The sequence below is a fragment of the Oncorhynchus mykiss genome, chromosome 8 (assembly GCF_013265735.2).
Source record: "Oncorhynchus mykiss isolate Arlee chromosome 8, USDA_OmykA_1.1, whole genome shotgun sequence".
NCBI classification, from domain to species: Eukaryota; Metazoa; Chordata; class Actinopteri; order Salmoniformes; family Salmonidae; genus Oncorhynchus; species Oncorhynchus mykiss.
Genome location: NC_048572.1, coordinates 67,001,785 through 67,028,843, shown reverse-complemented (window position 1 = coordinate 67,028,843; position 27,059 = coordinate 67,001,785). Strand labels below are relative to the sequence as shown.

The 27,059-nt window shown below is 44.2% G+C and overlaps 1 protein-coding gene across 7 annotated transcripts in view; it reads right to left on the bottom strand.

Moving 5' to 3' along the window:
* The window catches only part of arhgap21b (Rho GTPase activating protein 21b), a 79,074-nt gene that overhangs the window by 25,911 nt on the left and 26,104 nt on the right, over nt 1-27,059 (bottom strand). For 5 of the 7 annotated variants that reach the window (XM_036986020.1, XM_036986019.1, XM_036986021.1 and 2 more), the window contains 4 exons: nt 15,420-15,512; nt 14,734-14,812; nt 14,577-14,631; nt 7,091-8,768 (listed from right to left, as the gene is read on the bottom strand). In XM_036986020.1, coding sequence (XP_036841915.1) covers nt 7,091-8,768; nt 14,577-14,631; nt 14,734-14,812; nt 15,420-15,512 — 1,905 coding nt within the window. Of the gene's footprint in view, nt 1-7,090; nt 8,769-9,817; nt 10,314-10,653; nt 10,792-14,576; nt 14,632-14,733; nt 14,813-15,419; nt 15,513-27,059 lie in introns of those variants that run through there. The other 2 variants (XM_036986026.1, XM_036986025.1) reach the window with 2 other exon arrangements.

Genomic DNA, 27,059 nt, shown 5'->3' with positions numbered 1-27,059 from the left:
TAGATCTAGTGTTAAATTAAATACAGCTAGACAACAACATGGGCCAAATGTACAACAACCCCATTGATGGTGTCTACATCAAAGAGCATACAAAGGAGGTATATACACCACCCACTCAACCTTTTGAGATGGAAAATAACTGCATACAAGAAACTGTACTTCTTCTAGGTTACACACGGCCCCCTTCCCGTCTGTGGAACTCAACACGCCGTCTGGTTCCTCCAGCGTCAGATAGCGAAGCTCACACTTCTGGCCAGCCCTGCACCAGGCCCACTGGCCCAGCCAAGCCCAGGACCCCAGCCCCATGCCCAGCCTGTCCACCAGCAGCATGCTGGGAGAGGACCGTCACCGCACCTGGCCTGGTCAGAATCAGACTGACCCAGTACCAGACCTCCTCACTCTGGGATGGAAACAACATTCCAGATTCTCTGGCAGTGGTTGTACTCCCATACAAGTCCTGGAGTTCCATGCAAAGCTCAAAGGTGAAACATTGCAAGAAAAATCCTCAACGAGGGATCGCATTTGAAGACCCTCATAACAATATTAGTTGAGACAGTCGAAGTTAAATCCACATTTGAACTCTTTAAACTAAAATTCAGTGGAAGATGGATGACCTTATTCTAATAACACCCCACATGTTTTAAATCCCAATAAAACCCAGACTGAGACTGTCAGCTGTTAGATCCAAGAGGGTAAAGAATGTAACCTTGACCAGAGCATTAGCTAAAGAAGACTAGTGAGCGACCGGCTTTGCCACTCTGGGCCACTGGAATGGAATCTGACCTCACATGACGAGGAGGGCTCCAACCGTACAGACAGTGGCCTGCTGGTCTTTCAAATGGCTCATTGATGGGAGCCAGAGGGCTGGTTAGAGCGGCTCAATCAGACCTCTGTTCTCTGAATCACATCATGGGCACCAGGCCCAGAGTTGTGGTGCTGTGGCTGCCCCATCATCCTCACTGTCTGCTTTGTCTACACCTGGCTTGGCCCTGCCTGTTCTACTACCAGCAGTAGCAGTATGGAAGTACCATGACAGGTAGATATGTAACCGCTACATGCTGGATGACACAAAAATACATTTCTAACTGGTTAAATTAAGGTCTTCATCACCAGTAAGGCAGGCTGGTATAACAGAGATGATGGGGTCATAAGTGCTGTGTGGAGGGGCGTTCACAAGAAATGTGAATGATAAAATTATATTGTCTCTAATAGGCAAATCGTCTATTAAATAATGTACTTCCATTCAGTAATCTTGCTCTGTGTTTGTCATCCTGAGGGTCCCAGAGATAAAATGTAGCATAGTTTTGTTTGGTAAAATACATTTTTATGTTCAAATATGCATATCCTTTCTTCAGGTTCTGAGCTACAGGCAGTTAGATTTGGGTAGCTCATTTTAGGCAACAAAAAAAAGAAGGGGGTACGATCCTTATTAAGATCGTCGCTTGAAAAAGCACAATAGTACTATTTGTCCATTTTGAGAAGCTGTAGCCAGTATACACTTTATCAAAATAGTCAGAATTAATCTAAGATAAATCAAGAAGAACTCTGTCATAAATTTTTAAGTTTTTGCAAGAGATTTTACATCAAATTAAGATGTTTGGTGCAGTATTTCTCAAAATAATTTGCATCAAAACGAGTCGTCCCTCGTTGAATGACAAATATTTTATTGAAGAATCCCTACTGTTGACCAATCACTGAAGGGGCCTAGACTTCGGCTCATAACTTTAGCTTGCCTCCAGACAAAAAATGGTATGCCCGAACAGCCGAAAAATAATATACGCACAAACTCTACCGAACTGTTTCGGGTGGGAAACATGCAGACGCCTTAAAGACTCCTGTCAGCTGAGCAGCACCTCAACCAACACCTAAATGAGATATGACAAGCCTCAGCGTACATCACGCTAACACAATAAGCCCAGGCTACATACGGGTTCATCATGACTGACACACACAGGCCTCAGTAAAACAAGTCCCGGTATAAACCATGACAGAGTTGATTTACTGTAAATATCACATATTTAAAACACACTATTGCTAATAATCCTCTGTGCCATCAATAGGAATGACTGTATGAATGCTGCTGCTACTCTGTTTATTATCTATGCATAGTCAATTTAACTCCACCTACATGTACATATTACCTCAACTAACCTGTACCCCTGCACATTGACTCGGTACCAGTAACCCTGTATATAGCCTTATTATTGTTATTTTATTTTTTACTTTAGTTTATTTAGTAAATATTTACTCTTGTTTTTCATAAACTACATTGATGGTTAAGGGCTTGTAAGTAAGCATTTCACGGTAAGGTCTACTCAATTTGTATTCGGTTGTATTCGGCGCATGTAACAAATAAAATGTGATTTGAAGCGCAAATTAGATCTGAATGTCTGATGATGAATTGCTTAGTGGTAGTTGCTGCCCCCGTATCCCAGTGGTACAATACAACAGGCTTGGCTGGCTCTACGACCAAACTCTAGCTAACTTCTGTCCCATGGGCCATACTAAAAATCACCATGCCTCATCTCTGCTGCCTCACTGTGACCCAGTTCCAGAGAACACACACCTGTAGAATGCACAATGTTCTTCAGCGTCCTTCCAGAACACTGTAAGTGGATCAGCAAACAGGCGTGTCCTACCTTACTGATCGCACTTACTGAGTGGCCCAGTAAAATATGATGTATTTTAGCTAGAGTACACCCTGACCCAACTTTTCAAATCAGTAATAATACATCCATGTCTTAGCTGTCCACAAGATTGAAGAAAAACAAGTATGACTGACTCCTGAAACAAAACAACTTGAATATTGCAGGTTGTGAGCTCAGTGTAATGACTGGATAGTCAAAACAGGCTACATGTTCATCCCACTGTCCCTTTAAGGAAAAGTTGTCAAATTCAGCTGTTTATGAAATGCTAAAAATGCTGAAAGCTTTATCAGCAAAATGAAGAGGAGATAAAAGGAAAATGCAAAAAATAATTTTAGACACTGGCTTTATCCAGAGTGACATTTAGAGCACTTCTTATGAGGACAAGTGTTCATATCACCATCAACATCATAGATTAGGTTGTGGGCGTGGCAGGGGGAGAGAAAAATGTTTAGAGGCCCCCCCCATCTTGGTGGTGTAGACCGCATGTTGCAGTTTTAAATCTAATTTCCTGCAATTCTATGAATTTTGCCATGTTCTTTTGCTCATACATAATAACAAAATCTATACTGCTAAATACAATGTTTTTTTTTTTAATTCCATTGACCATTTGCTAAGGTTACTATTGCAACCTTGGACAACATTTTCCCAGGAAGCCCAATTCCACATTCAACCACTGGCGAGATCCCTTCACAATGATCTAAAACTGTGTTCCTAATACACAATGACATTAAAACAGACTACCCCTTGCTAATCAGGAAACTATTGGTTATATTGTGGTGGACTGCCACTACAATTCCTTCACAGGAACCCGGTAAAATGATGTTTGTAGTGTAGCTGGCCCCTGAATAGCTCTGAATTAACAATCAACATGCAGTCAAAGCTATAACCACTTTTGGAGCTAACTAGTGCTCTCAATCGTATCCTGATTTTGACAGCAGATGAGAGAAAACAAGTTATATTAAGTGGTTAACTAGCATATTAAGTGGTTAACTAGCAACGTTTGGTGGTCAATGAGACAGAGCTAGCTAAACAGCTGCGCTAGCAAACAATGTAACATTTTGGGTTAAAAACAATACTCCATCATAAGGCTCTGCATTTCAACAATCACAGTAGCAAGTACCCCTGGTGCACTTTTAAAGTATTTAGCCATTTAAACAAAATGTTTTAAATAAAAATCTGTTTTTCCCACTGCACCCCCTGCTTTCATGCGTTTCAAATGTGAGCTTGTCTGAGATGTTGGACTCGATGAGAGTTGCTATCCATTGGAGCGCTGCGATTGGTTGCACGAAAATCTGGAAAGGGGCTTAGTGAAGGGTAAACTCTCCCTGACTGCCTAGCTTTTATTTTGGGGATTGTTAGATCTCAAAGATTATATATACAGCGGGGCAAAAAAGTATTTAGTCAGCCACCAATTGTGCAAGTTCTCTCACTTAAAAAGATGAGAGAGGCCTGTAATTTTCATCATAGGTACACTTCAACTATGACAGACAAAATGAGAAAAAAAATCCAGAAAATCACATTGTAGGATTTTTGATGAATTTATTTGCAAATTATGGTGGAAAATAAGTATTTGGTCACCTACAAACAAGCAAGAGTTCTGGCTCTCGCAGACCTGTAACAACTTCTTTAAGAAGCTCCTCTGTCCTCCACTCGTTACCTCCATTCGTTACTCGTTACCTGTTTGAACTTGTTATCAGTATAAAAGACACCTGTCCACAACCTCAAACAGTCACACTCCAAACTCCACTATGGCCAAGACCAAAGAGCTGTCAAAGGACACCAGAAACAAAATTGTAGACCTGCACCAGGCTGGGAAGACTGAATCTGCAATAGGTAAGCAGCTTGGTTTGAAGAAATAAACTGTGGGAGCAATTATTAGGAAATGGAAGACATACAAGACCACTGATAAACTCCCTCGATCAGGGGCTCCACGCAAGATCTCACCCCGTGGGGTCAAAATAATCACAAGAACGGTGAGCAAAAATCCCAGAACCACACGGGGGGACCTAGTGAATGACCTGCAGAGAGTTGGGACCAAAGTAACAAAGCCTACCATCAGCAAGGGCATTGAAGATGAAACGTGGCTGGGTCTTTCAGCATGACAATGATCCCAAACACACCGCCTGGGCAACGAAGCATTTCAAGGTCCCGGAGTGGCCTAGCCAGTCTCCAGATCTCAACCCCATAGAAAATCTTTGGAGGGAGTTGAAAGTCTGTGTTGCCCAACAACAGCCCCAAAACATCACTGCTCTAGAGGAGATCTGCATGGAGGAATGGGCCAAAATACCAGCAACAGTGTGTGAAAACCTTGTGAAGACTTACAGAAAACGTTTGACCTCTGTCATTGCCAACAAAGGGTATATAACAAAGTATTGAGATAAACTTTTGTTATTGACCAAATACTTATTTTCCACCATAATTTGCAAATAAATTCATAAAAAATCCTACAATGTGATTTTCTGGATTTTTTTTCTTGTTTTGTCTGTCATAGTTGAAGTGTACCTATGATGAAAATTACAGGCCTCTCTCATCTTTTTAAGTGGGAGAACTTGCACAATTGGAGGCTGACTAAATACTTTTTTGCCCCACTGTATATTTTAAAATACATAGGTCTGTTACCTTTTCTACATACTTTACATCTGGTAACAGTATGGAGAAAGAGGTGTGATGGTGTGGGGGTGCTTTGCTGGTGACACTGTCAGTGATGTATTTAGAAATCAAGGCACACTTAACCAGCACAGCCATTCCATCTGGTTTGTGCCTAGTGGGACTATCATTTGTTTTCCAACAGGACAATGACCCAACAGAACCATTGTTCTACAATGTAGAAAAAAGTAAAAACGTTTGACTGGTACTGTATATAAGATCAGCAACAAACAAAAAAAGTCCCTTTTTCAGGACCCTATCTTTCAAAGATAATTCGTAAGAACCATTGTAAAGGGTTTAAACACAGTTTGCCATGCTTGTTCAATTAACCATAAACAATTAATGAACATGCACCTGTGGAACGGACGTTAAGACACTAACAGCTTACAGACGGTAGGCAATTAAGGTCACAGTTGTGAAAACTTAGGACACTAAAGAGGCCTTTTTATTGACTCTGAAAAACACTGCAAAAGAAAGATGCCCAGGGTCCATGCTCATCTGCGTGAACGTGCCTTAGGCATGCTGCAAGGAGGCATGAGGACTGCAGATGTGGCCAGGGCAAAAAACTGCAATGTCCGTACTGCGAGACGCCTAAGACAGCGCTACAGGGAGACAGGACGGACAGCTGGTCGTCCTCACAGTGGCAGACCACGTGTAACAACTAGAGGTCCTAGAATACCGATTAATCGGAATGGCCGATTAATTAGGGCCGATTTAAAGTTTTCATAACAATCGGAAATCTGTATTTTTGGGCGCCGATTTTGTTGATTCTTTTTATATTTATTTTTTTATTTTTTACTCCTTTATTTAATCTTTATTTAACTAGGCAAGTCAGTTAAGAACACATTCTTATTTTCAATGACGGCCTAGGAACGAGGCAGAACGACAGATTTTTACCTTGTCAGCTCGGGGGATCCAATCTTGCAACCGTAAAGTTAATTAGTCCAACGCAATAACAACCTGCCTCTCTCTCGTTGCACTCCACAAGGAGACTGCCTGTTATGCGAATGCAGTAAGCCAAGGGAAGTTGCTAGCTAGCATTAAACTTATCTTATAAAAAACAATCAACCAACGACTGTCGTTGCTCCAATGTGTACTTAACCATAAACATCAATGCCTTTCTTAAAATCAATACACAAGTATATATTTTTAAACCTGCATATTTAGCTAAAAGAAATCCAGGTTAGCAGGCAATATTAACCAAGTGAAATTGTGTCACTTCTCTTGCGTTCATTGCACGCAGAGTCAGGGTATATGCAACAGTTTTTTTTATTACATAGTTTGGACTTCGGCGAACTAAGAGAGAGAAAAAAAAACTCTTAGGTGGCCTGCCAAAGGATTTCAATGGCAGAAAAAAACCCTGTACACTCACTGCCTGCCACCAAAGCTTCTTAACAACATACTGTACATCTAGTCAAGGATTGATCAGGTGGTAAACATGGGCCCAGTATGAAATGTAAAAAACACTATAAAACCATGTTTCTAAATCTAATGATTTGTCATTTCTCCCCAGCAATTTCCCCTCCCATTCTTATCTGTACTGACGAACTGCTGCTGCTACTGGCCCCCTAGTCTACTCTTTTCCCTGCCTTACATGCCTGGTGCTTCTGGTGCCATGGAGACTGCACAGTGCTATGATGTTAGAGCTCTCGTACTGATGAAATGGATAGAGTCATTTCCCAAATGGTACTCTATTCCCTATAAAAATGTACTACTTTTGAAGTATAGTGGTGTACCAAATAGAGAATAGGAAGCAATTTTGGACGCAACTGTGAAGTTAGTGTTCGGCCTCTTACCGATAAAGGGGATTGAGTCGAGGGACTCTTCCAGGTTGCTGGAGGAGCATGAGGTCTGGTCCTTCTCCTGCTTCTTGCTCAGCCGCCGCATGTGCATCTCCCGCCGCGCATCGTTGGGCAGCCAGCACACCGAGTCCGCTGCTGGCTCCGAACCGTCCTCCTCGTTCACCGCCAGGATGTAGGAAGGGTGGCGCAGGGGGCTGGGGTTCTTCACCGACCCAGGAGGCTTTTCCCTGAGGACTACGCCCAATTCTGAGGCCGAAGGGCCGCGACCGTTCACCTGGGCCTGGGGCTCTGTGCGAGGTGGGTGGTGGTGGGAGGTTTTGAGAATCCCAAGCCTCTGTGGTCTCTGATGGGAGGCGGTTAAGGACAAGGACCTATGGCCCACCACCGCTGCCACCTCTCTCCCTTGCACCTCCCCTGCTGGCTGCATGGTCTCCGCCCGCCCCCTGCTCTGGCTCACATGGTTCACATCTTTGACCCCAGCTCTTTGGTCGGTTGGGGAGGGCTCCAAGCTGATAATATTCCCCAGGTGAGAGGGTCTGTCTTGGGTCATATTAGGAACGCCGTGAGGCTGGTTCTGGAGCTGCTCTTGTCCTTTAGCATATCGGGTAGGGTTGGGTATTGGCGTTCCCCGGAGGCTGTCCCTTCCATACCCTGCAGGGGGTCGGTGATGGACAGCCTGTTTGGAGAGGCTCTGCCTGCTGGGGCGTGTACCCTGGTCCGGCCTGCTAGCGTAGCCCCGTCTATCCACCATGGGCCGGCCCAGCTCCACAGAGTCCACATAGTCACAGTCAGAGGAGCGAGCCCGGGCCTTGTGTGTTAACCCATCCTGGGACACACTACGAGGAGGCCAGTTCCTGGGGTGGACCCCCCGCTCCGCCATACTCATACGGTCCTGGGAAGAGCTGCGGGGGGGCATGTGGGGGAAGGGGGGCGGAGGTCCATGGTAGGCGCGATCGTGGGAGGTGCTCCTGCGCCGGAGACCCTTAGGGTTGGGGCCCCAGCCGCCCCGGGGGATGTGGTGGGAGGAGTTGAAGGTGTTCTGGCTGGCGGCTCGCAGGCATTCTAGTCTCTCCTGGATGGTCCGGCTGCCATAGGCGTGTATACTCTTGTTATCGATGTACTCCCTGTAGGTCTGGTACGTCCGCCAGTCTATGTTTTGGTGAGAGACAGGGTTGGGGGAGTACTGGTGTAGCGGGGCACTGTAATTGAGGAGGCTCGCCCCAGAGGGGTAGACGTCTGTTTTCCGTGGCAGGGGGTAGTGGGACACAGACCCAGGACGCACTCTGATGAGGCCAGGGTCAGGGGACCCAACCAGGCTATAGTCTATTCTGTGGGCTGGTCCAATACGGCCCAGCTCTGGAGGAACTACCACAGTCCTCACGCTGTCGTTGCGCATGCACGCCGCGGTCTGGGATTTGGGGTACGGGTGTGCAGGATGAGGAGGGGAGGGGGGCACGGGAATCTCCATGCGGTACCCCGTGGCTGGTGGTGTTGCCCCCCGGCATGCTCCCTGTAACCCCACTCCAACTGGGGAGGGGGTCTCTGTAGCCTGGGCCATCCCTGGGGGCTTACAGTCTACACGAGGGTAACATATGGGGGGCGGCTCGGGGATGTGACGGGCGTTTCCACTGTAGGTACTGCGACTTCGGAGGTACGCATCCTGGGAATAGGCCTGGCGAGAGAAAGATGAGAGGGTAAGATACAATAACAGTGTCCACTGGTCCCAATTCACTCCATACCGCTTCTTCCCTTGGCCCTAACCCTTCCCCTTGGCCCTAACCCTTCCCCTTGGCCCTAACCCTTCCCATTGGCCCTAACCCTTCCCCTTGGCCCTAACCCTTCCCCTTGGCCCTAACCCTTCCCCTTGGCCCTAACCCTTCCCCTTGGCCCTAACCCTTCCCCTTGGCCCTAACCCTTCCCCTTGGCCCTAACCCTTCCCCTTGGCCCTAACCCTTCCCCTTGGCCCTAACCCTTCCCCTTGGCCCTAACCCTTCCCCTTGGCCCTAACCCTTCAAAGTTGGCAGATTTGTAGGGTGGAAGCAATATGGTGGAAGCGCTACTCTACACTGCCTCGATCTATCTAGACTAGACTCTTCAGATCTGAAAATATAGGGCGAACAGGAGCAAAATGGGGTAGGGAGCTAAATGGAATCAGCAATGTGTGTAATATTCAACATTGCATTTCTAATACATCTGGTAAAGAACTGGAGCAGTGAACATTTACTAATGATAGCTGCTGTGTGTGTGGGTAGGCAGGCAGGGAGCTGAATGTTGTAGTGTGAGTGCGAAGGCGGTTAGCAGGTCAGGAGAGTCACTGGTGTTCATCTGCTCTCTTCATATTTCGATAGCTAGTTCTCTGGGTACTGTTCATCTGCTCTCTCCATATTTAGATAACAGTAGCCAGAGAACTAGCTAACTGTTCACTATGCAACGAGAGCATGCTGTGCTGCCGCAACATGAGCAAATGATCCAATGATGGAAATGTTTTTCGGGAACTTTTTTCCCCCACTGATTTCTGTTATACAAGATATGAAAGAGCAAACAGAAACACTACTGAGTAGCCAGCCAGCCAGCAGGCATAGCTAGTCAGGTGATCTGTGATTGAATAGAGTGGACAAGAAGCAACAGATGTGTTGGAAGAAAGAAGGAAAGAGACAAGACTGGAATGCAAGACCAAACAGTGATATACAGGAAGGTAGCCTATCTGTTTGGTTTACCCACCTTCTGGCTGACAGCACTGGCACTGTTAGAGCGAGACCTGAGACTCACAGAGATAGAGGGGGGCGGAAGACGCCCAGAACCCACAACTGTCCTCACAGCGCTAAACTTAACCTCCGTTATCATACTCCCAGGCAGATTGTCAACACTCCAGCAATGATACCTCAACACTCCTTCCAGCGAAACGCCAGCAGACAACGATGATCACACACATAGATTCCATCAATGGTAGATTCCGTATAGCTGGCTGTGCAGCCTTCGTCCATTTGTCAAATGCCTTTCCATATTACTTTTCTCTGTTTGTCTTGCAACTAGCAAGCCCAAAAAGTGACACATCAGAATCAGGTGGACTTTAAACCCCAGCACCTGGCATTGTATTACGATTGTTACGTAAGCCTCAACTGTATCCACAATCAGTGTTTTACAGGCAATCACTAGACCCTCCCTTCACCAATAGGGCACTAGTGGAGAGTTCACGGGTCAAGGGCCTTTATCAATGTCTGCGTCTGAAATGGCACCCTATTCCCTATGTAGTGCACTACTTTGACCAAAGCCATAGAAACCTATTCCCTATATGCGGACCAAAACTAGTGCACTAAATAGGGAATAGCTTTCCATTTCAGAAGTAGCCTGGAATTAGCCTACTAACATGGCAATCGAATGAATGACACTACTAACTAGCAAAGCAGCTAAGTGAGAACATTACAGTACATTACCTCAACCCATTCTCAAACAAAAACATGACAACATGCATTACAAAGAGAAAATTAGACAGGGGGAGCACAACATCAACATGTGTGGTCAAGTGGTTGTCATCATCCCTGCTGCAGCTAGCTTACCAGATCAGTGGTCTCCGTGAAAAAGGCTACCGTTACAGCAGGAGAAAACGAGAGCAGTGAGAGGAGAAGAAGAATAGGGAAACGGCTAGCAGCAAATCACACACACACACTATAAAAAAGAAAAGAGAACAGTGGTAGTCTTGATCACTGATGCCGGGGCCCTGGAGTCAAAGCACTAAAAATCCATCAGAGCTGCAGTCACATCGAGGGAAAGCGAAAACGGGGAACGGACGTTGGCCGTGGCAGGACTGTCATATTAGCGATGCCAGCTGTGTGTTCCAGTCTGACCTGGGCGAGGTGTAGGTGGCAGGAGCAGAGGTAGCCTGCTGCCTCCGACAACACCGAGCTCTCCATCTCGCTGTTGCTCCCTCCAGCCGACTGCAGCAGCCAGGTTACAGCACTTACTGGATGAGTTGCTGCCTGGTATCGCTCACACTCTCTATCCCTGCCTCCACTCTATCTGGTATCGCTCACACTCTCTATCCCTGCCTCCACTCTATCTGGTATCGCTCACACTCTCCATCCCTGCCTCCACTCTATCTGGTATCGCTCACACTCTCCATCCCTGCATCCACTCTATCTGGTATCGCTCACACTCTCTATCCCTGCCTCCACTCTATCTGTTATCGCTCACACTCTCTATCCCTGCCTCCACTCTATCTGGTATCGCTCACACTCTCCATCCCTGCATCCACTCTATCTGGTATCGCTCACACTCTCTATCCCTGCCTGCACTCTATCTGGTATCGCTCACACTCTCCATCCCTGCCTCCACTCTATCTGGTATCGCTCACACTCTCCATCCCTGCCTCCACTCTCTGGTATCGCTCACACTCTCCATCCACTCTATCTGGTATCGCTCACACTCTCCATCCCTGCCTCCACTCTATCTGGTATCGCTCACACTCTCCATCCCTGCCTCCACTCTATCTGGTATCGCTCACACTCTCCATCCACTCTATCTGGTATCGCTCACACTCTCCATCCCTGCCTCCACTCTATCTGGTATCACTCACACTCTCCATCCACTCTATCTGGTATCGCTCACATGACGGAAGCAGCTGCTTGATTCTACATTCAGCTCAGATGATCCTGCTTCCCATCCTCTTCTGCTCTCCCTCCTTCTCAGCAGCATCAACCTGTTCACAACTAAGGGGCTGTCAGCTGACTACAGCTGGTTTGATGATCTTCCATCCCACTCCCTCACTCAGCGTCTCTATCTTGCTAAGCCACTGATTTTACTGCTGTTGACGTGTTCCGCTGTAGCTGGTTTTCTGTGTGTGTACTGGAGTCTCTCTCCTCCTCCTCTAGTTAATAATGTCAGCCACCCAGCGAGCCGCGATGTTAATCCTCCAACCCAGGCACAGCTGCATCAGTAGCGTGACACTCTGCCTCAGCAGTGGCTAGCCTTTTCATACGCCCCGCTATCCTAGCACTGTGGACCAGCGGCCGCTAGCTAAAGCAACAGATGTGCAACACAGCCCAGTGAAGGGGAGGAGAGAGGGAGAGAGTAGAGAAGTGGGGGATGGGAAAAGAGAAGGGAGAGGGGGAGGTGGCTGAGCCAATAAGAAGGGAGAGAAGGAAAGAGGGTAGGGAGAGGAAGCAGAGGGAATAGATGGATGTTTACAGGCTCTACTCTTCTATGATGATGTATGCCAGCTTGAGGGGCTCAGGTACTGAAGCTTGCTTTGTTTTAATTCAGGCTTCTGTGAAATATCTTAATAGGACTGTTACCCAGTGTATGATCCAACCCACCCTCATTCCTAAATGGTGTCACCTGTGGCAAGCCAACAGTGAGACTTGAGGAGTAAGGGAGACAATGAAGGCTCTTAATAAGATGATTCCACAGTGTTTATTTAAATGACAATACTACTGTGCGAGTACTCCTCTTTCTGTTACTTATAAACATATACTCATTACACACAGATATGTAGCAGCACAGCGAACTGAGTTTACCTTCCTACTGAACCTGCAGCAGAATGCTAATCAGGCACCTCTAGTTGCCAGTAGCTATTGTGCATGAAAAGTTAATGATGAGAGTGGAGGCACAGGCACGTTACTTTCTGAGAAGGTAACGTCATGTGGGCTTCCTTCAACCGCACTCAATTCACTGCTACAGTACAGAGACATGCAAGACTAGTCTGTGGGAGGAGAGAGAGACGGAGAGAGATGGAGGGAGGGAGGTGAAGAGAATGAACTGGCTGCCAAGAGCACTAAACTCCCACAATCTCAGTAGATGTTGTTTTTCTCCGTTTCAGATGTGCAAATTTGAGAATGCATCCTACAACCTAAATTTCCCTGCTATTCCGGCATCAATTGAGCTCCATTTGACATCTGCCCATCTCTGCCTGCCCCCTGTGCTAATCTAAAATGAAATGTCTGCAGAAGGCAAGCTGAACCTCTTAGCCTCTCTACTCAACTATTTATACCGGACACCGATTTCACGCAGCAATGCCTCCATGGCCAATTCCTTTGTAACCTCTCTCTAGCTATTCTGTGCGACGGGGAGCACGTGTCAATGAGTGGCCACAGAGCCTTTGGTAAGGTAAACATTCCAACACAGTGTTAATAGGCTCAGCTGTTAGACAATAGGGAGTTGGAGTCATTAAGCTGATGGGGACAGTTTGTGCTACAGTTGACAACAGGCTAGGTGTGACAGGTCAGCTAGTGTGGTGCAAAAGGGTGGAACCTGTGTTGACACAGCCAACCTCTCTGAATAGAACTGTACTAAGAGAGATGGTATGCATTAAGATGAACAACTTTTATTAGTGCGTGTGGAGTACACAATTAGTAAGGAACGGCATTCTTTCCTTTCTCCAAAATGTTCTATATTTGACTTATTATTTTGATCTCACCCATGCGAGACTCAAAGGTTTAGAGATAGTCAATACTTTACGAGTGCCAGTGTTTCCCCTATATGCATTTAGCAGCGTTGCACCGCCTCTACTAAATCACGTCCGCTGCAATAAAACAATTATTGCTATTCTTTTTTTTTTTTTATTACAGGAAATTAAACTGCTAATTTTCTCTCAGCTCCATGGCAAAATGTGTTGATCAGCCAGAAGACGAATGTCTGAAAATGCTTTCATACAACGTGATTATTTGCAAGAGGAAAAACATTTGTGCACAACATTTTTCCAAAAGGTAAGGATCAACTCTTGGCTGTGGGTGATTGGCTGTGAAGGCGCAAACCTGGAGTACTGCCTGTCACATGCTCTGGAGAGCATGTCTGATGCTGATCCCTGTTGCGTAAGAACATAGTGGGCGAGAAACAGAAACCAGCAGGGAGTCTGTAGCATGCTTTAGTTTACATATGCATTTATGCCAGTACCCAGCTGCCTAGATTCTAAATCATTTCTCCCCTGAGTAGAAAAAAATCATCTTGCCTCAGACCTACTGACATGCAACTCTTCTCCATGTCAAAAGTCGAGACTTAAGAGTTTCTGCGTGTGTGTTTGTGTGGTGTGTTTGTTTGTTTATTAAGTGTGTGTGAGTTTATGAAGTGTGTGAGTTTATGAAGTGTGTGAGAGTGTTTATGTCTCAAAGTGACCCTTCCAGCTCCCAGAATGAGGTCAGCCCTGCAGCAGAGAAGCATTAGCAGCACTTGGAGCTCCAGCAGCAGTCAGTGGAGAGGACAGGCTGTGGTGGCCTGGTTATGAGGCCCAGATAGAGCACTCTGAAGGGGGGGGGGGGGGGTTCATTAGGGTACTGCCCGTCCCCTCTGGAGCAGGACTAGTCTCCCCACATACACCCTTCACAGAGAAACTAGAACTGCTTCACTGATCTAATGCTTGATCACAATAATAGCGACTGAGTTGATGATTTAGAAGTGGAAAGAGACACAGACAGAAGAACTTCTGTTTTACAGTGGCTAAATATAGGAAGAGACTAAATCACTGCAGTAATGATCTTTACAAACTTACCAGCTGCAGTATGTCTTCATCTTTTGGCATAACACAGAGTTCAAGAAAGGCATCACTGTAATAGAAACACAAAGACATAAAAGGTAAACAATAACAAAAGACAAGCGGGAAATCAGTCACTGAGAACAATAAAGGTATTTTTATTTTGAGCCCTCACCTGTTTTGGATCAAGGCTATGACCTGAGAGTAGGTTTTCCCAATGATACTCGCTCCATTCACCTTTACTATCCTGTCTCCTGTTGACAATTAGAAGGAGAGAGAGGGTTAGAAGTTATCCTGGTAATATGTGAGTGACACAGCATTAATGGCAGGTCTATGTGTGTCTTTGAAGAGAGGTTGTTGTAGGGTAGTAGTCCCTTAGTAAGAGGCAGCTTCCCAACTAGGCTGACAGTCAGAGGGGAATGAGGAAAGGAAACTGATCAGTCATCTGATGTGTGTTTACTATAATTCAGTGCCTGAGGAAGCTGAGCTGTCTGCCTCTACTAACAACTTCACAAACAGAAAACGAATGAACAAATCTGAGAAGACTACTGAGGATCTCTGAGCAAACTACTGAGAATCTCTGAGCAAACTGCCCAGCATAGGGTGGACTGAAATCATAATTTTCAGATCTATGGGATTGGACCAACACTATGTCCAATAGTGCACCATAAGTATTGTAGTCCTGCTTTATTGTAGGGGAATACAGTCAAGTTGATATTCTTTTTCCAAAACTCACAAAATTGCTTTAATATATTGATTCTATAATATAATTACTTCTATGACGTCACCTAGCAATGATAAAGACAGAAACCAGAGAACATAGGAAGGTACAATTTCAGTGCGTTGCCGTTAATCAGTTACCTGTGCAGAGTCCAGCTTCGTTGGCAGGACCTCCCTCCTTCACTTGCTTCACAAAGATGGTGTCCATTGGCTCCAGCCTGTTCCGTTGTCTCCCTGACAACAAAGACAAAGTGTCATCATCAGCAACCATTAAACACATTCCTCTGGAGGTCACATGGTGGTGACATACCAGATCTGCTCATAACAGTGACACAGTAGTCATTAAATGAATAATCCCAGTCATACTACATATCTGCCCAGATTAGGTACAATAGGATGTTACCATGAAGTGTCTAGAAGGGTAGTAGTCAGATTAATTTCCCTTTAGAAAGACACATTGTTGACCTCAGCAGACCTACAATACACTAAGAGCAGAGGACCCAAACTAGAATGCACCACCCACCCACAACTCTCAGTTAAACACCACCCAGACTGAGACGCACTCAAAGCAGCCAGCCTAACAAGACACCCCATGAACAGCTACCAGACACAACCCTAAATTGTAGACATTTACTAAGGGGAGAAAGAGTGAGTGTGAGCAAGAGCAACAGGATGAGACAGAGAAAGTGATATATAGAGCAATAGATAAGGAGGAACTGTCACAACATTCAGAAGCATGTGAATTAAAGCAGTGACAGCAGAATAACAGAGTGGTTTGGTTTCTCTGTGTGTCACATTGGCTGTTCCTCATACAACAAGACTAAATGAGAATGATAATGAAGGAATTCAACGGAAGAAAGCCTCCTAATATGGTGGGTGAGCTGGTGGGGATTTGGGGAACGGAAATGAATACATCTGAGTTTAGTTGGAGAACCTGTTTGCTCATTCTTACCCCGTCTCCTAGCAGCTGCATAGGAGAGGAAAGCAAAGGAGAGTGAGGGAGTAAGAGGGAGGGAGGAGCAGACAGAGAGTGAGCTCAGCTGCACAACTCCCACTCCTTCCCAATAAACAAACACAGCTCCAGGCTCACTAGACACAAAGCTCTGTCCAACTACTTATCACTGTGTAAGTTGGTGAATTATTATTGAATAGGAATGTTGTATCTTATGTGGAAGTCTCAGTGAGTACATTTGATATTAAACTGGTTCTGGCAGTAGGCAGAGTACGGCATTAGTCATGTAAACACACTACTCTCTTTATCTTAAATCGACGTACAGTCATACTCGAAGTAAACATACGCCGATTAAAACACCTGGTTTTCTGAGTGTTTAAAAAAAATTATTAGGACATGTAAACGTCTTAGAGTTATAGATCTGATATGTGCATGTGCTAGCATGAGTTTGGAAAAACTGACAATATTTCACATACAAACTTTATGTCCGAACTCAGAATCAAATATGCTCCATAAAGATAACATGGTCACTGTGATAAAACATTTATAGCCGAATTTCTGCATTTATCAAAGTCCCATCATGTAGCCTGATTTCATTAGTGGTCACGTAGGGCTGACCCCATTTAGTACAACTGCCAGGTTGCAGTTGTAAATGAGAACTTGTTCTCAACTAGCCTACCTGGTTAAATAAAGGTGAAATAAATTGTCGACTGGTCGATTATTTGGTCGATCGGCTGTTGGTCGACCGATATTTCTTTAGTTGACCAGAAACAACAACAACAACAACAAAAAATTTCATGGTGTAGCCTACAAAACACCAGGCTGATTTGCGGCTTTCTGAGTGGACTAATCCATCGTGGAGGCCGTAGGGGTGGCACAGGCCATGACTAAGACGTGCTAAAACAAAACAAACGTAAGTTTGAATGACACCGAGGGACAGTGTTGTTACAGCTAACACCCGTTTGCCTGAGGCCGATACCACACAGGTGTTTCTACACATGCATACACACATACACTCATTCAAATGCACACACGTGTACATACCCAGACACACACACATAAATAGTGCCATACATGCACTCAAACATATTCAGTTGGCCTTGCTGTTATGACTTTTGTTGTCTTTAGTTTTTTTTGCATTGATGTTTTCGGTTTTCCTTTCTTTCTCTTTTTAATTTTGTTGGTGCATTTGGGGGGCGGGGGCTTGGGGGGCGGTGTCAGATGGTTGAGGGGCAGCTCTTGGGGAATTGTGGGGGGGGGTGCTCTTGGAGGGCTGGTGGCCTGGCGGTTGGGAGCTTAGTCGGGGGGTGATAATTCTCTGGTTCAGGTCCCTGTTTTCGACCGTGTGTGTGTGTGTGGGGGGGGGGGGGGGGCAAGACGTTGACCCTGGTTGCTTCTGTGTGTCTCTCTGGATGGGAGTCTGTTAGATGACTAATGTGATGGAAATGTTGAGCGGCTTCACTGCAAGTAGATTGTATGTTATAATATTCAATAAAAACACATTAAAAAAATACATTCGCTACTGAAAATGGTTATATTACATAGGAACAGGTGCAACCATAATAAAAATAATATTTTATAACAATAAAATAATAACAATATTATTTATCCCGCGATAGTGGTCGCTGTCCGCGGTTATGAAACATCAGGGCGCTGCTGAATTGGCACCTTTTCCTAGACCATGTTGCTATGTGAATAATAGCAAAGTTAACCAGCATATTGGTGTTGAGAACAATATGGCAGCGGTGGAGTTAGGAGACGAGAAAACAGCCCTTGACTTAATTGTCTAAGAAACTCATTTTATTAGGTCTATAATCAATAGCCTAACTGCTTAATGGGAATGGCTTTATGAATAATCCATATACTGTATATCTACAGAAATACGGCATGTCCTGCTTCTGTTGCCGGTTTGTTTAACAGCCTACTGATTCCGTGAGCACCAAGCCACATGCAACTACATGTTCACAAATTTGGCTGTTTTCAATCTTTGCTACGCTGTAATAAAAGGCTTCACACTTTTTAAAAACTTTGTTAGAACAGCCTCTCTGGTATTATTTATCATTTATTTAGTGTTGTTTACACTGTTCCAGATTTTCTGAAAAATCATATGATAATAACCTTCCTTTTTCGTGATCTCATTATTACGATCATCATTATAATAAGTCATGTCATTATCATTTGTAGTCTTAGTATAGCTGCCTTCGAGCTGTAAGTCTAAGAGCGTATCCTGTTTAGTCTTACTACCTTAACTTAAGCCTAGATTTAAATACTATTTAGTGCATTCGGAAAGTATATAGACCCCTTCCCTTTTCCCACATTTTGTTATTTACAGCCTTATTCTAAAATGTTTTAAATGTTTTATTCCCCTCATCAATCTACACACAATACCCCATAAAGGACAAAGTGAAAACAGGGTTTTTAGAAATATTTGCAAATTAAATTGAGCTCAGGTGCATCTTGTTTCCATTGATCATCCTTAAGATGTTTCTACAACCTGATTGGAGTCCACCTGTGGTAAATTAAATTGATTGGACATTATTTGGAAAGGCACACTTATCTACAGCTCATTCGGAAAGTATTCAGACCCTTTGAACCTGATGGTCATTCTGACAGATCTCCAAGGGTCCTGTGGAGATGAGAGAACCTTCCACAAGGACAACCATCTTTGCAGGACTCCCCCAAATCAGGCTTTTGTGGTAGAGTGGCCAGATGGAAGCAACTTTCTTGAGCTCCAGTATTTTTCACAACTAGTCAAACTGATTTCACACATCAGACTTTCTCTTTACCTCCTGAGCAACCAGTAAATATTCCTCAGTTTTTAGTTTGTCACACCCTCTGCATCCATTTTCCTGTTATGGTGGAGTTTGTTATAACCAATTTATTGATGCGAGTATGATATGCTGTATTTCAGGGAATAGGGAATGTTATTCCTAAACTAATGAGGTACTTCGGTAACAACTTTTCAGTCAGAAATGCCTGTAATTATGATACAGCTTCAGCAACACGGACAGCGCGATAAACACTGTTGATGTTCTATGGTGGTCACGGCAGCAGAGCGAGAAAACAGGTGCTAGTCACACCGGACACTCGCTGACATTTTCTTTTTTAAACACAGCGCAGCAAGTCTGAGCCCTGCCAGGTACAATCAAATCAATTACGTTTGGACTCCCTCTTGTCATTTGTGTGTCTTAATTATTTCATCAAACAGTGAGCTTAAAGCATCAGAAGTTGCATAAAGTTGATTTTATTAAAACACATAGGACGTGTCTGTATATCCTATGTGTTTTAATCAATTTGGACTAATCGATTGGTCTAAAAGAACAGATGACTCTTGGTCGACCAATATTTTGTTTTTGTCGGGGACAGCCCTAAGGCTATGTAAACAGAATTATTAAGGAAATCGTTATTCTTGCAAAGCATGCAAACACTAAGGGAACTATTATATTAATCTGACTATTCACAATAATCATATTATTGTGTGCATGTAACCACACTCAAATGGTAAGCATGAAGTATCATTGGTAAGCACTGACGGTGGCAGCAACATCATTTGCCATACAGGTTTTGTGTTTGATAGCGATTGAGAGAAGCAAGAGATTGATAGGGAGAACGAGAGAGAGAAAAAAGTGATTGAAAAAGATGGGAGTGGGTGTTTGATACGCCACGGAGCACCCACTCACTGCTCTCTCCTTCTCCCTGTGGGTGTTTGACAGATTGAGAGGGACACATCTGTAAACAGTTATAACAGGTTCACATATCTGATTTTCCTGACCTTAGAGCTGAGCCACTGAACCTTTCTTAGAAGAGCTATGCAAGACACGGCTATGCATGCTATACCTGCACCACCATCACCTGGACAGCGTGTTAAAACAAACACAACCTATTGTTGCTCACAATCACATATGAATGTGTTATGTATGACGCAACAGGAGCCTCACCTCCCAACAACAACAGTGTTACCAGGCTCCCTCTTGTGGCAAGTGGTAGAACCACAGCATACCATAACAACCCTACTGCTTGATAATAAAAGTATAAAGTGATTTGATACTAGCAGTAACTCAGTGACTGCTGATGAGACTATTTCCAGCACTAACATGAGCTCAGTCAGTCCCAGACAGTGTAAATCATTTGTAAATCATCTTGACCCCAGTCCTTTTCATTTCATTTCCTGTTCATACTGTTTTTTATTAGAACAATCTCAAGTTGTTCCCAGCAGGGAATCATGGAATGCATTAAGACAAATGAAATGGAATAGCCAGTAGAGGGTGCACCAGAGACATGTGTTATCCACCAGTCAGTCAGGGGAGGGAGACTCCAATGATGCAACACCGGGTTCACAGCAGTAGGCATGTTCATGAAGGCTTTGGCTGTGTTTGAGAGCATCAAAATCGCAATGTATCACGGGTAAATTGTGAGTGACTGAACTACAAATAATATAGAGTAGTTATTTATGATGCAAGGTTAGTCAGTCTCGACTCGCCTTTAAATTCGGCTACAATGTCGAACGCGCCCTGTTTCAGCCTCCACATGGTAAACAAAGAGATTCCCTCTCATTCACAATGGCAGTCCTGGGATAACCCAGAGTCAGCAAACTAGTCTCCATAGACAGTCACACCACACATTCACATATCTGGGAATATTATATGCCACCTATACATTATACTGTAATATGACAGAGATTGAAGACGTAACCTACGTGACATCAGAAACGAGCACACAGACGAATGCAAAACTGAAAGTAGCGATTTAAGATCTGCCCCTCTCCCTCTCTGAGCTACATGATTTTTAATGCAGTAACATTGTTTATAGCTAACCTGTAGTGGTAGCAGGGGCGCAACTTTGGTTTTAGATGTGCTGGAGATGTATCACATTCCAATTGTGAAATTGCACCCCCTGAGTGGTAGCACAGCCAAGCCAGTTTGTGAGTATCTCAGGTTGTTTTCACTACCAGGGCATAAAATGTACTTTTAAAGTCCACCAGCCACTGTGGCAGGTAGATTTAAAAACTACCAACAGAGTTTCCTCTGCGTTCATTTACGTGTGGCGCTGCACCACGGCAGAATCATTGGCGCCACACAAAAAGAAAACATCTCATTTCTACCAAACATAGTTTCAAAAAAAGTTCTGTAAATCACATTTGCTTTTATTGGTAAATAGATGATCTGTCTGGGTTCAACACCGTTCTGAAGGTTATTTAGCTCTGTGAGCTGTGGCAGGCAGCCTGCAACTCAAAAAACACAGTGCGCCTGTGACCAGTGCTCGATACAGACAGACACTGCAGCGCGAAACACAATTCACTTCAATCACTTCAGAGTGCACCTGCATGAGAAACTGCAAGAAAGGTACATCAGTTTGTTTGCTTGATTAACGTTAGCTAACCAACTACTTAACTACATTAGCTAGCTATAACCTAAAAACTCTACTAATGTCATTTAGATCTATAATATTGCTGCCACAATTGTAACGGCAATTAGCTATCCAATATCCACAACTATGTTGTTGATAGAAACATGGCTAACTAACGTTACTAGTCTAGCAAGTGCAAGCAAGATGGCTATATTTATCAGTCTTCGACTTTGATTTATTTATAGAAGTTTGAGTTTATTGAAATATTTCCAGCCAGAGCAGCGAAAGAGAAAGGGGGAGCAGGGACAAGAGTGTCAGGTGATGTTAACTTAGATTGCTAACGTCAAATCAGCCCAAACTAAACTACACTTGTTTTAGTTAGTTAACTCTTTAAAAGCTTCAGCTATCATTTTTATTACAAGTGTATGGCTTGCTTTACTGGACAGAAAAGAGGCAGAATCCCGGGAGTGAGGTAGGGATGCCTGAGGGAGAGTGGAGCAGAGGAGAGCAGAGAGGATAAAAAAAATAGGAGAAGATTAAAGGAGAGGAGGAGAGAGGAGCAAGGCCAAGGGCGCACCACCAGCAATCCAGATGGGGCCAAAAGTGGTTTAAAATTGACAGACTGAAGCCGTGGCTATAGAATATGCCACATGGTTAGTCAAATTTCCGTTAATTAGGCTAAGGGCTAGAAATGTTTGTGCATATTTACTCTGTACTAGTCTACAGCATTATGTGTATTGTTGTAACGCTTGCTATCTGTAATAGATATTGCCCCAGACACCAGTAATTCCACTAATATACACTTTACATCCCATCAAGGAATGTTCTGCCGTCTGTGCCGTCGACATAGGCAGGCTGCTAAGAGGGGTCTGCCAAAGCGCCCTTTTATTGAAATAGGGGCCCCAGAGTCATCGGCTGGACTACATTAACCGGCACCCAGGGACAGAGCACCACCTGGAAAGTATGAGGGCTCATGCAATGCTGGCAAAAAGGTAAAGACTTCTTCCATTTCTCAAAATGTCTTCTAATGTAAAAGATGTCTCAGACTGTGCACTAACCGAGGCTCAATAATAACGCATTATGTCTGTTGCTGTTCACAGGCTCTTCAGTCATGGTCGCGTTCAAGCCAATTACAGAGCTTGAGTACGAGGCCGGGTTTGAAATGTCTGTACCATCTAACAAAGTGGGAGCAGGCCCATCATACAAACTTCCCACAACTGCTGGACCTTGCTGAATTGCTGGGTTGTGACCATTTCACAAAGCTCAAGATGAATCAGTGCTCAATAATTCTGTGTTTTTGTTCATATTTTCTTCACTTGATATTTAAATGTCACCAGACTTATTTCACATTGGCAAGAACACAAACTGTAGGTCACACATAATAGTGGAGGTAATGTTGAAGATTCTGACTCAAGTTGTGGAGGAGCCTATCCGACATGCCATCTGTAGTCATTGTCATCTGTAGTCATTGGCTGATGAAACTACAGACGTGGCAACTAATAAGCAGCTGGATTTACATGTCAGGTATAATTTATTTTTAATATTGATATTCTACAGTCACTGCATCCATGAGTAATAACAAAATTGTGTATCATGAGTAATAATGAAATTGTGTATGGATTTTTGTATGTTTTCCAGATACATGGACCAAGAGAGACACCTTTATAACCAGTTCCTGGACCTGGTGTCAGTCCCTGATGGCAAGGCAGACACCATCTTTGCAGCCATCAAGGAGGCACTGCACGGACCTCCCCGTCGCGGCCGGTTGCGACAGAGCCTGGGCGCGAACCCAGGGTCTCTGGTGGAACAGCTGGCGCTGCAGTACAGTAATCACTGCCCCACCCGGGAGGCTAATATGGACACTTTCAAGGAGCACCTGCAGCAGCTCCATAGTAACTTAGCCAAAAGCAGTAACAAGACAGAAGTTTTGAAAGCTGCTTCAGCAACCCTGGGCCTTGGGTAATTAAAAATAAAGGTGAGATTATGCATCACATTTCTTCACTTGGCTACTCTGCTCATCTTTCTTACCTAGGGCCGCTATGCTTCCTGTGCCACGTAAAGGTAAGACTACATGTATTATAGATTATAGTGGACTCCAAATTAAATAATGTACTATGTTGCGATTACTGCTTTCAGTGTCTCAAGACTATTTGAATGGTCCGCAATGTGGCTTTTAAAACCTGTTTTGTATTGTCAATTGATGTATCGTTGTGGAGTGAAACACTTTTCCCAACTCTACAGATTTGTGGCAGCAATTTACCTGCAGGCGGATGTGCTGCCCCACCTGACGCGGCTTTCAAACCTATTGCAAAAGGAGGATGTCAACTTCCAGGCCATAAAAGAGCAGGTACATTATCTTCATGTTCAAACATGTGCAAATGTGTCAGTTTAACAGAGTCACAGGACAGCACTTAGCAATGAAATATTTAAGAACTACTGACACTTCATAACTTCAAACAAAACAACTATTGTGTTGTAGGTCCCTGTGACAAATCACTCCACACCATTAAAAACATTCTGGTGATTCTCAGCCCCTGGGGTAATTTCTGAGCCAACTCCACCAGGACCTCGATGGCCCAGTGGGTCTGGGGGCATTCAACATCAAGGAGGAGAAGACAAAGATCTTTGTGGGCTATACTCGGCCTTGTCTCAGGATGGTAGGTTGGTGGTTGAAGATATCCCTCTAGTGGTGTGGGGGCTGTGTTCTGGCAAAGTGGGTGGGGTTATATCCTTCCTGTTTGGCCCTGTCCGGGGGTGTCCTCAGATGGGGCCACAGTGTCTCCTGACACCTCCTGTCTCAGCCTCCAGTATTTATGCTGCAGTAGTTTGTGTCGGGGGGGCTAGGGTCAGTTTGTTATATCTGGAGTACTTCTCCTGTCCTATTCGGTGTCCTGTGTGAATTTAAGTGTGCTCTCTCTAATTCTCTCTTTCTCTCTCGGAGGACCTGAGCCCTAGGACCATGCCTCAGGACTACCTGACATGATGACTCCTTGCTGTCCCCAGTCCACCTGGCCGTGCTGCTGCTCCAGTTTCAACTGTTCTGCCTTATTATTATTGGACCATGCTGGTCATTTATGAACATTTTAACATCTTGGCCATGTTCTGTTATAATCTACACCCGGCACAGCCAGAAGACGACTGGACACCCCACAATAGCCTGGTTCCTCTCTAGGTTTCTTCCTAGGTTTTGGCCTTTCTAGGGAGTTTTTCCTAGCCACCGTGCTTCTACACCTGCATTGCTTGCTGTTTGAGGTTTTAGGCTGGGTTTCTGTACAGCACTTTGAGATATCAGCTGATGTACGAAGGGCTATATAAATAAATTTGATTTGATTTAGATTTAAAATCATTTAAACGGAAAGTAGATCCTTTGTCCCTCTCCCTTCTCTTATTAGTCCTTCTGTTATTGCAGGTCAAAACAGACTTGAGGAACAGACTGCAGGGAGAGCATCTAGCCGACTGCATGTGGCTCTCCATCAACGGCCCTCCCGTTAATAAGGAGCTCAATTACAGGAGGGCGTTGGAAATCTTTTTCCAAAAGCCCAGAAGAATAAATTGCTCTGACAAAGGCTGTAAACAATGTCAGAACTAGGTTTTTGTCAGAACAGAGATTTCCAAGCCTTCCTTTTGTGATGAACATGAATTAAGTGGGCTCTAATTCATGTTCAGTCAAATGTTCCTGTTAACTTTGTCAAGATAACTTTTACTGATCAGTCGATGTTGTGTTTCTTTAGATCGTTGCAGCACTCAACCTTAAATTGCATCCTGCATACTATAATAATTTTACCAATAGGTTATTGAGCTCATTTCTGGGGGTGGAAATTATATTTTAGATGGTTTGAGTTTTTTCCTTTTAAAAAGTCACTAGAACCAAGCCTTTTAGTACTTAAACATATTTTGTTTAGGGAGAGGACTCCAGAACCCCCCCCCCCCACAGATACATTTGTTAGCTGTGTGGGAAATGTTTCCAGAGGAAAACACTGCTAGCCAAAATATATGTTTTAAATTACACACACAAAAAAAAGAAAACAGCCGAGTATGCTTTGTAATGTTTCTAAAACAAATGTATTACTCGTAAGAAGTAATGTGGTATATTGTTTAATTGTTTTTGTGACATGAGTGTTTTAACCAAAATATCACAGATGAGAAATTTTCACCTGCCCCTTTAAGGGCTGGAGGTTACCATGGTAACATGACTCGAGTCATGCATGCGTCTGTGAGATTGAGTCTGACTAGTAGAAGCAGTCTTCTCTAGCAGTTGAAACTCAAACATAGAAAAACAACCTAGCTTGTAAACAAAACAATGTAAATAGCCAAAACACAAGGACAAAGTCTCACTTCGGTTTCAAGTAAATTATACCAACTTGTATGCCTGTGCGCAGCTCTTCACATGCACACAACCCCCAGCCAGGCAGTGTTGCAGTACGAGGTGGAACAGGCAATATAGGATTCATAGTTCTTTGACAGTGCGATTCAATTTACCAGCAATGAAACAAAATGGCAGAAATACTTTGAAACAGCTACTGCAGCATTTATTTTACTATACATGTGATCATACTTGACTATTTTTTATTCACAAATGCGATTGAAATGCTCGCACTGTGGAGCCCTGACCACCCACCAATGTGGCTGGTGAAATGGACATCTTTACCTGCCAATGCCAAATCTACCCACATTTGGCTAGTGGGCGGTGTTCATTTTAGGCCGTGTTCACTACTCTGGGTCACAGCAGGGCAAGCCAATAGGTCCCCATGCCTGTCCTCAGTCAGTCTTTCCAGGGTCTAGCATTACAAAACGCAAGGCCGGGATTTCTTCATATTTCCCCCTGCCCTTATTGAGGGCCAGACGCATGAGACCCAGTCATGGAAGTTATGGTCTCCCTCTCTGGATAATCCTAGTGGCTGTCAAAGAGCTCATTGTATTTCTCCATTACAGTATGTTCAGACAGAAAATATCTTCCTACATCATCCAATCCTTCAGAGGAGAATTTAGACATTCCTCCATATTTCTTTGCTGAATGTCTTAAGTCGAAAGAAATCCTAGCATATTTCCACAGAGCTTTTGAGGAAGACCAAGAGGCCGATACAAAAGCTTTAATGTAAATAAGTGATACTAGCAAGAGCAGTGTGTGTGTTTCTAATTTATTTCAAGATATTTCCACTGAAAAAATAAATAATAATAACCTTAGTCTATATGCACATAGATAAAAAGTTACTTTAATATTTCTGAACAGGATTGTACGTACGTGTGTTCAAAACACTAAGAACAACTAGCTAATATTGAGTTTCACCCCCTTTGTCCTCAAAACAGCCTCAATGTGTAGGAGCATGGACTATACAAGCAGTCGACAGCATTTCACAGGGATGCTGGCCCATTTTAACGCCAAAACTTGACAAAACTGTGGGAAGCAGTCTGGATGTTCTTTGGGTGGTGGACCATTCTTGATATACGAGGGAAACTTGAGTGCGAAAAACCCAGCAGTGCTG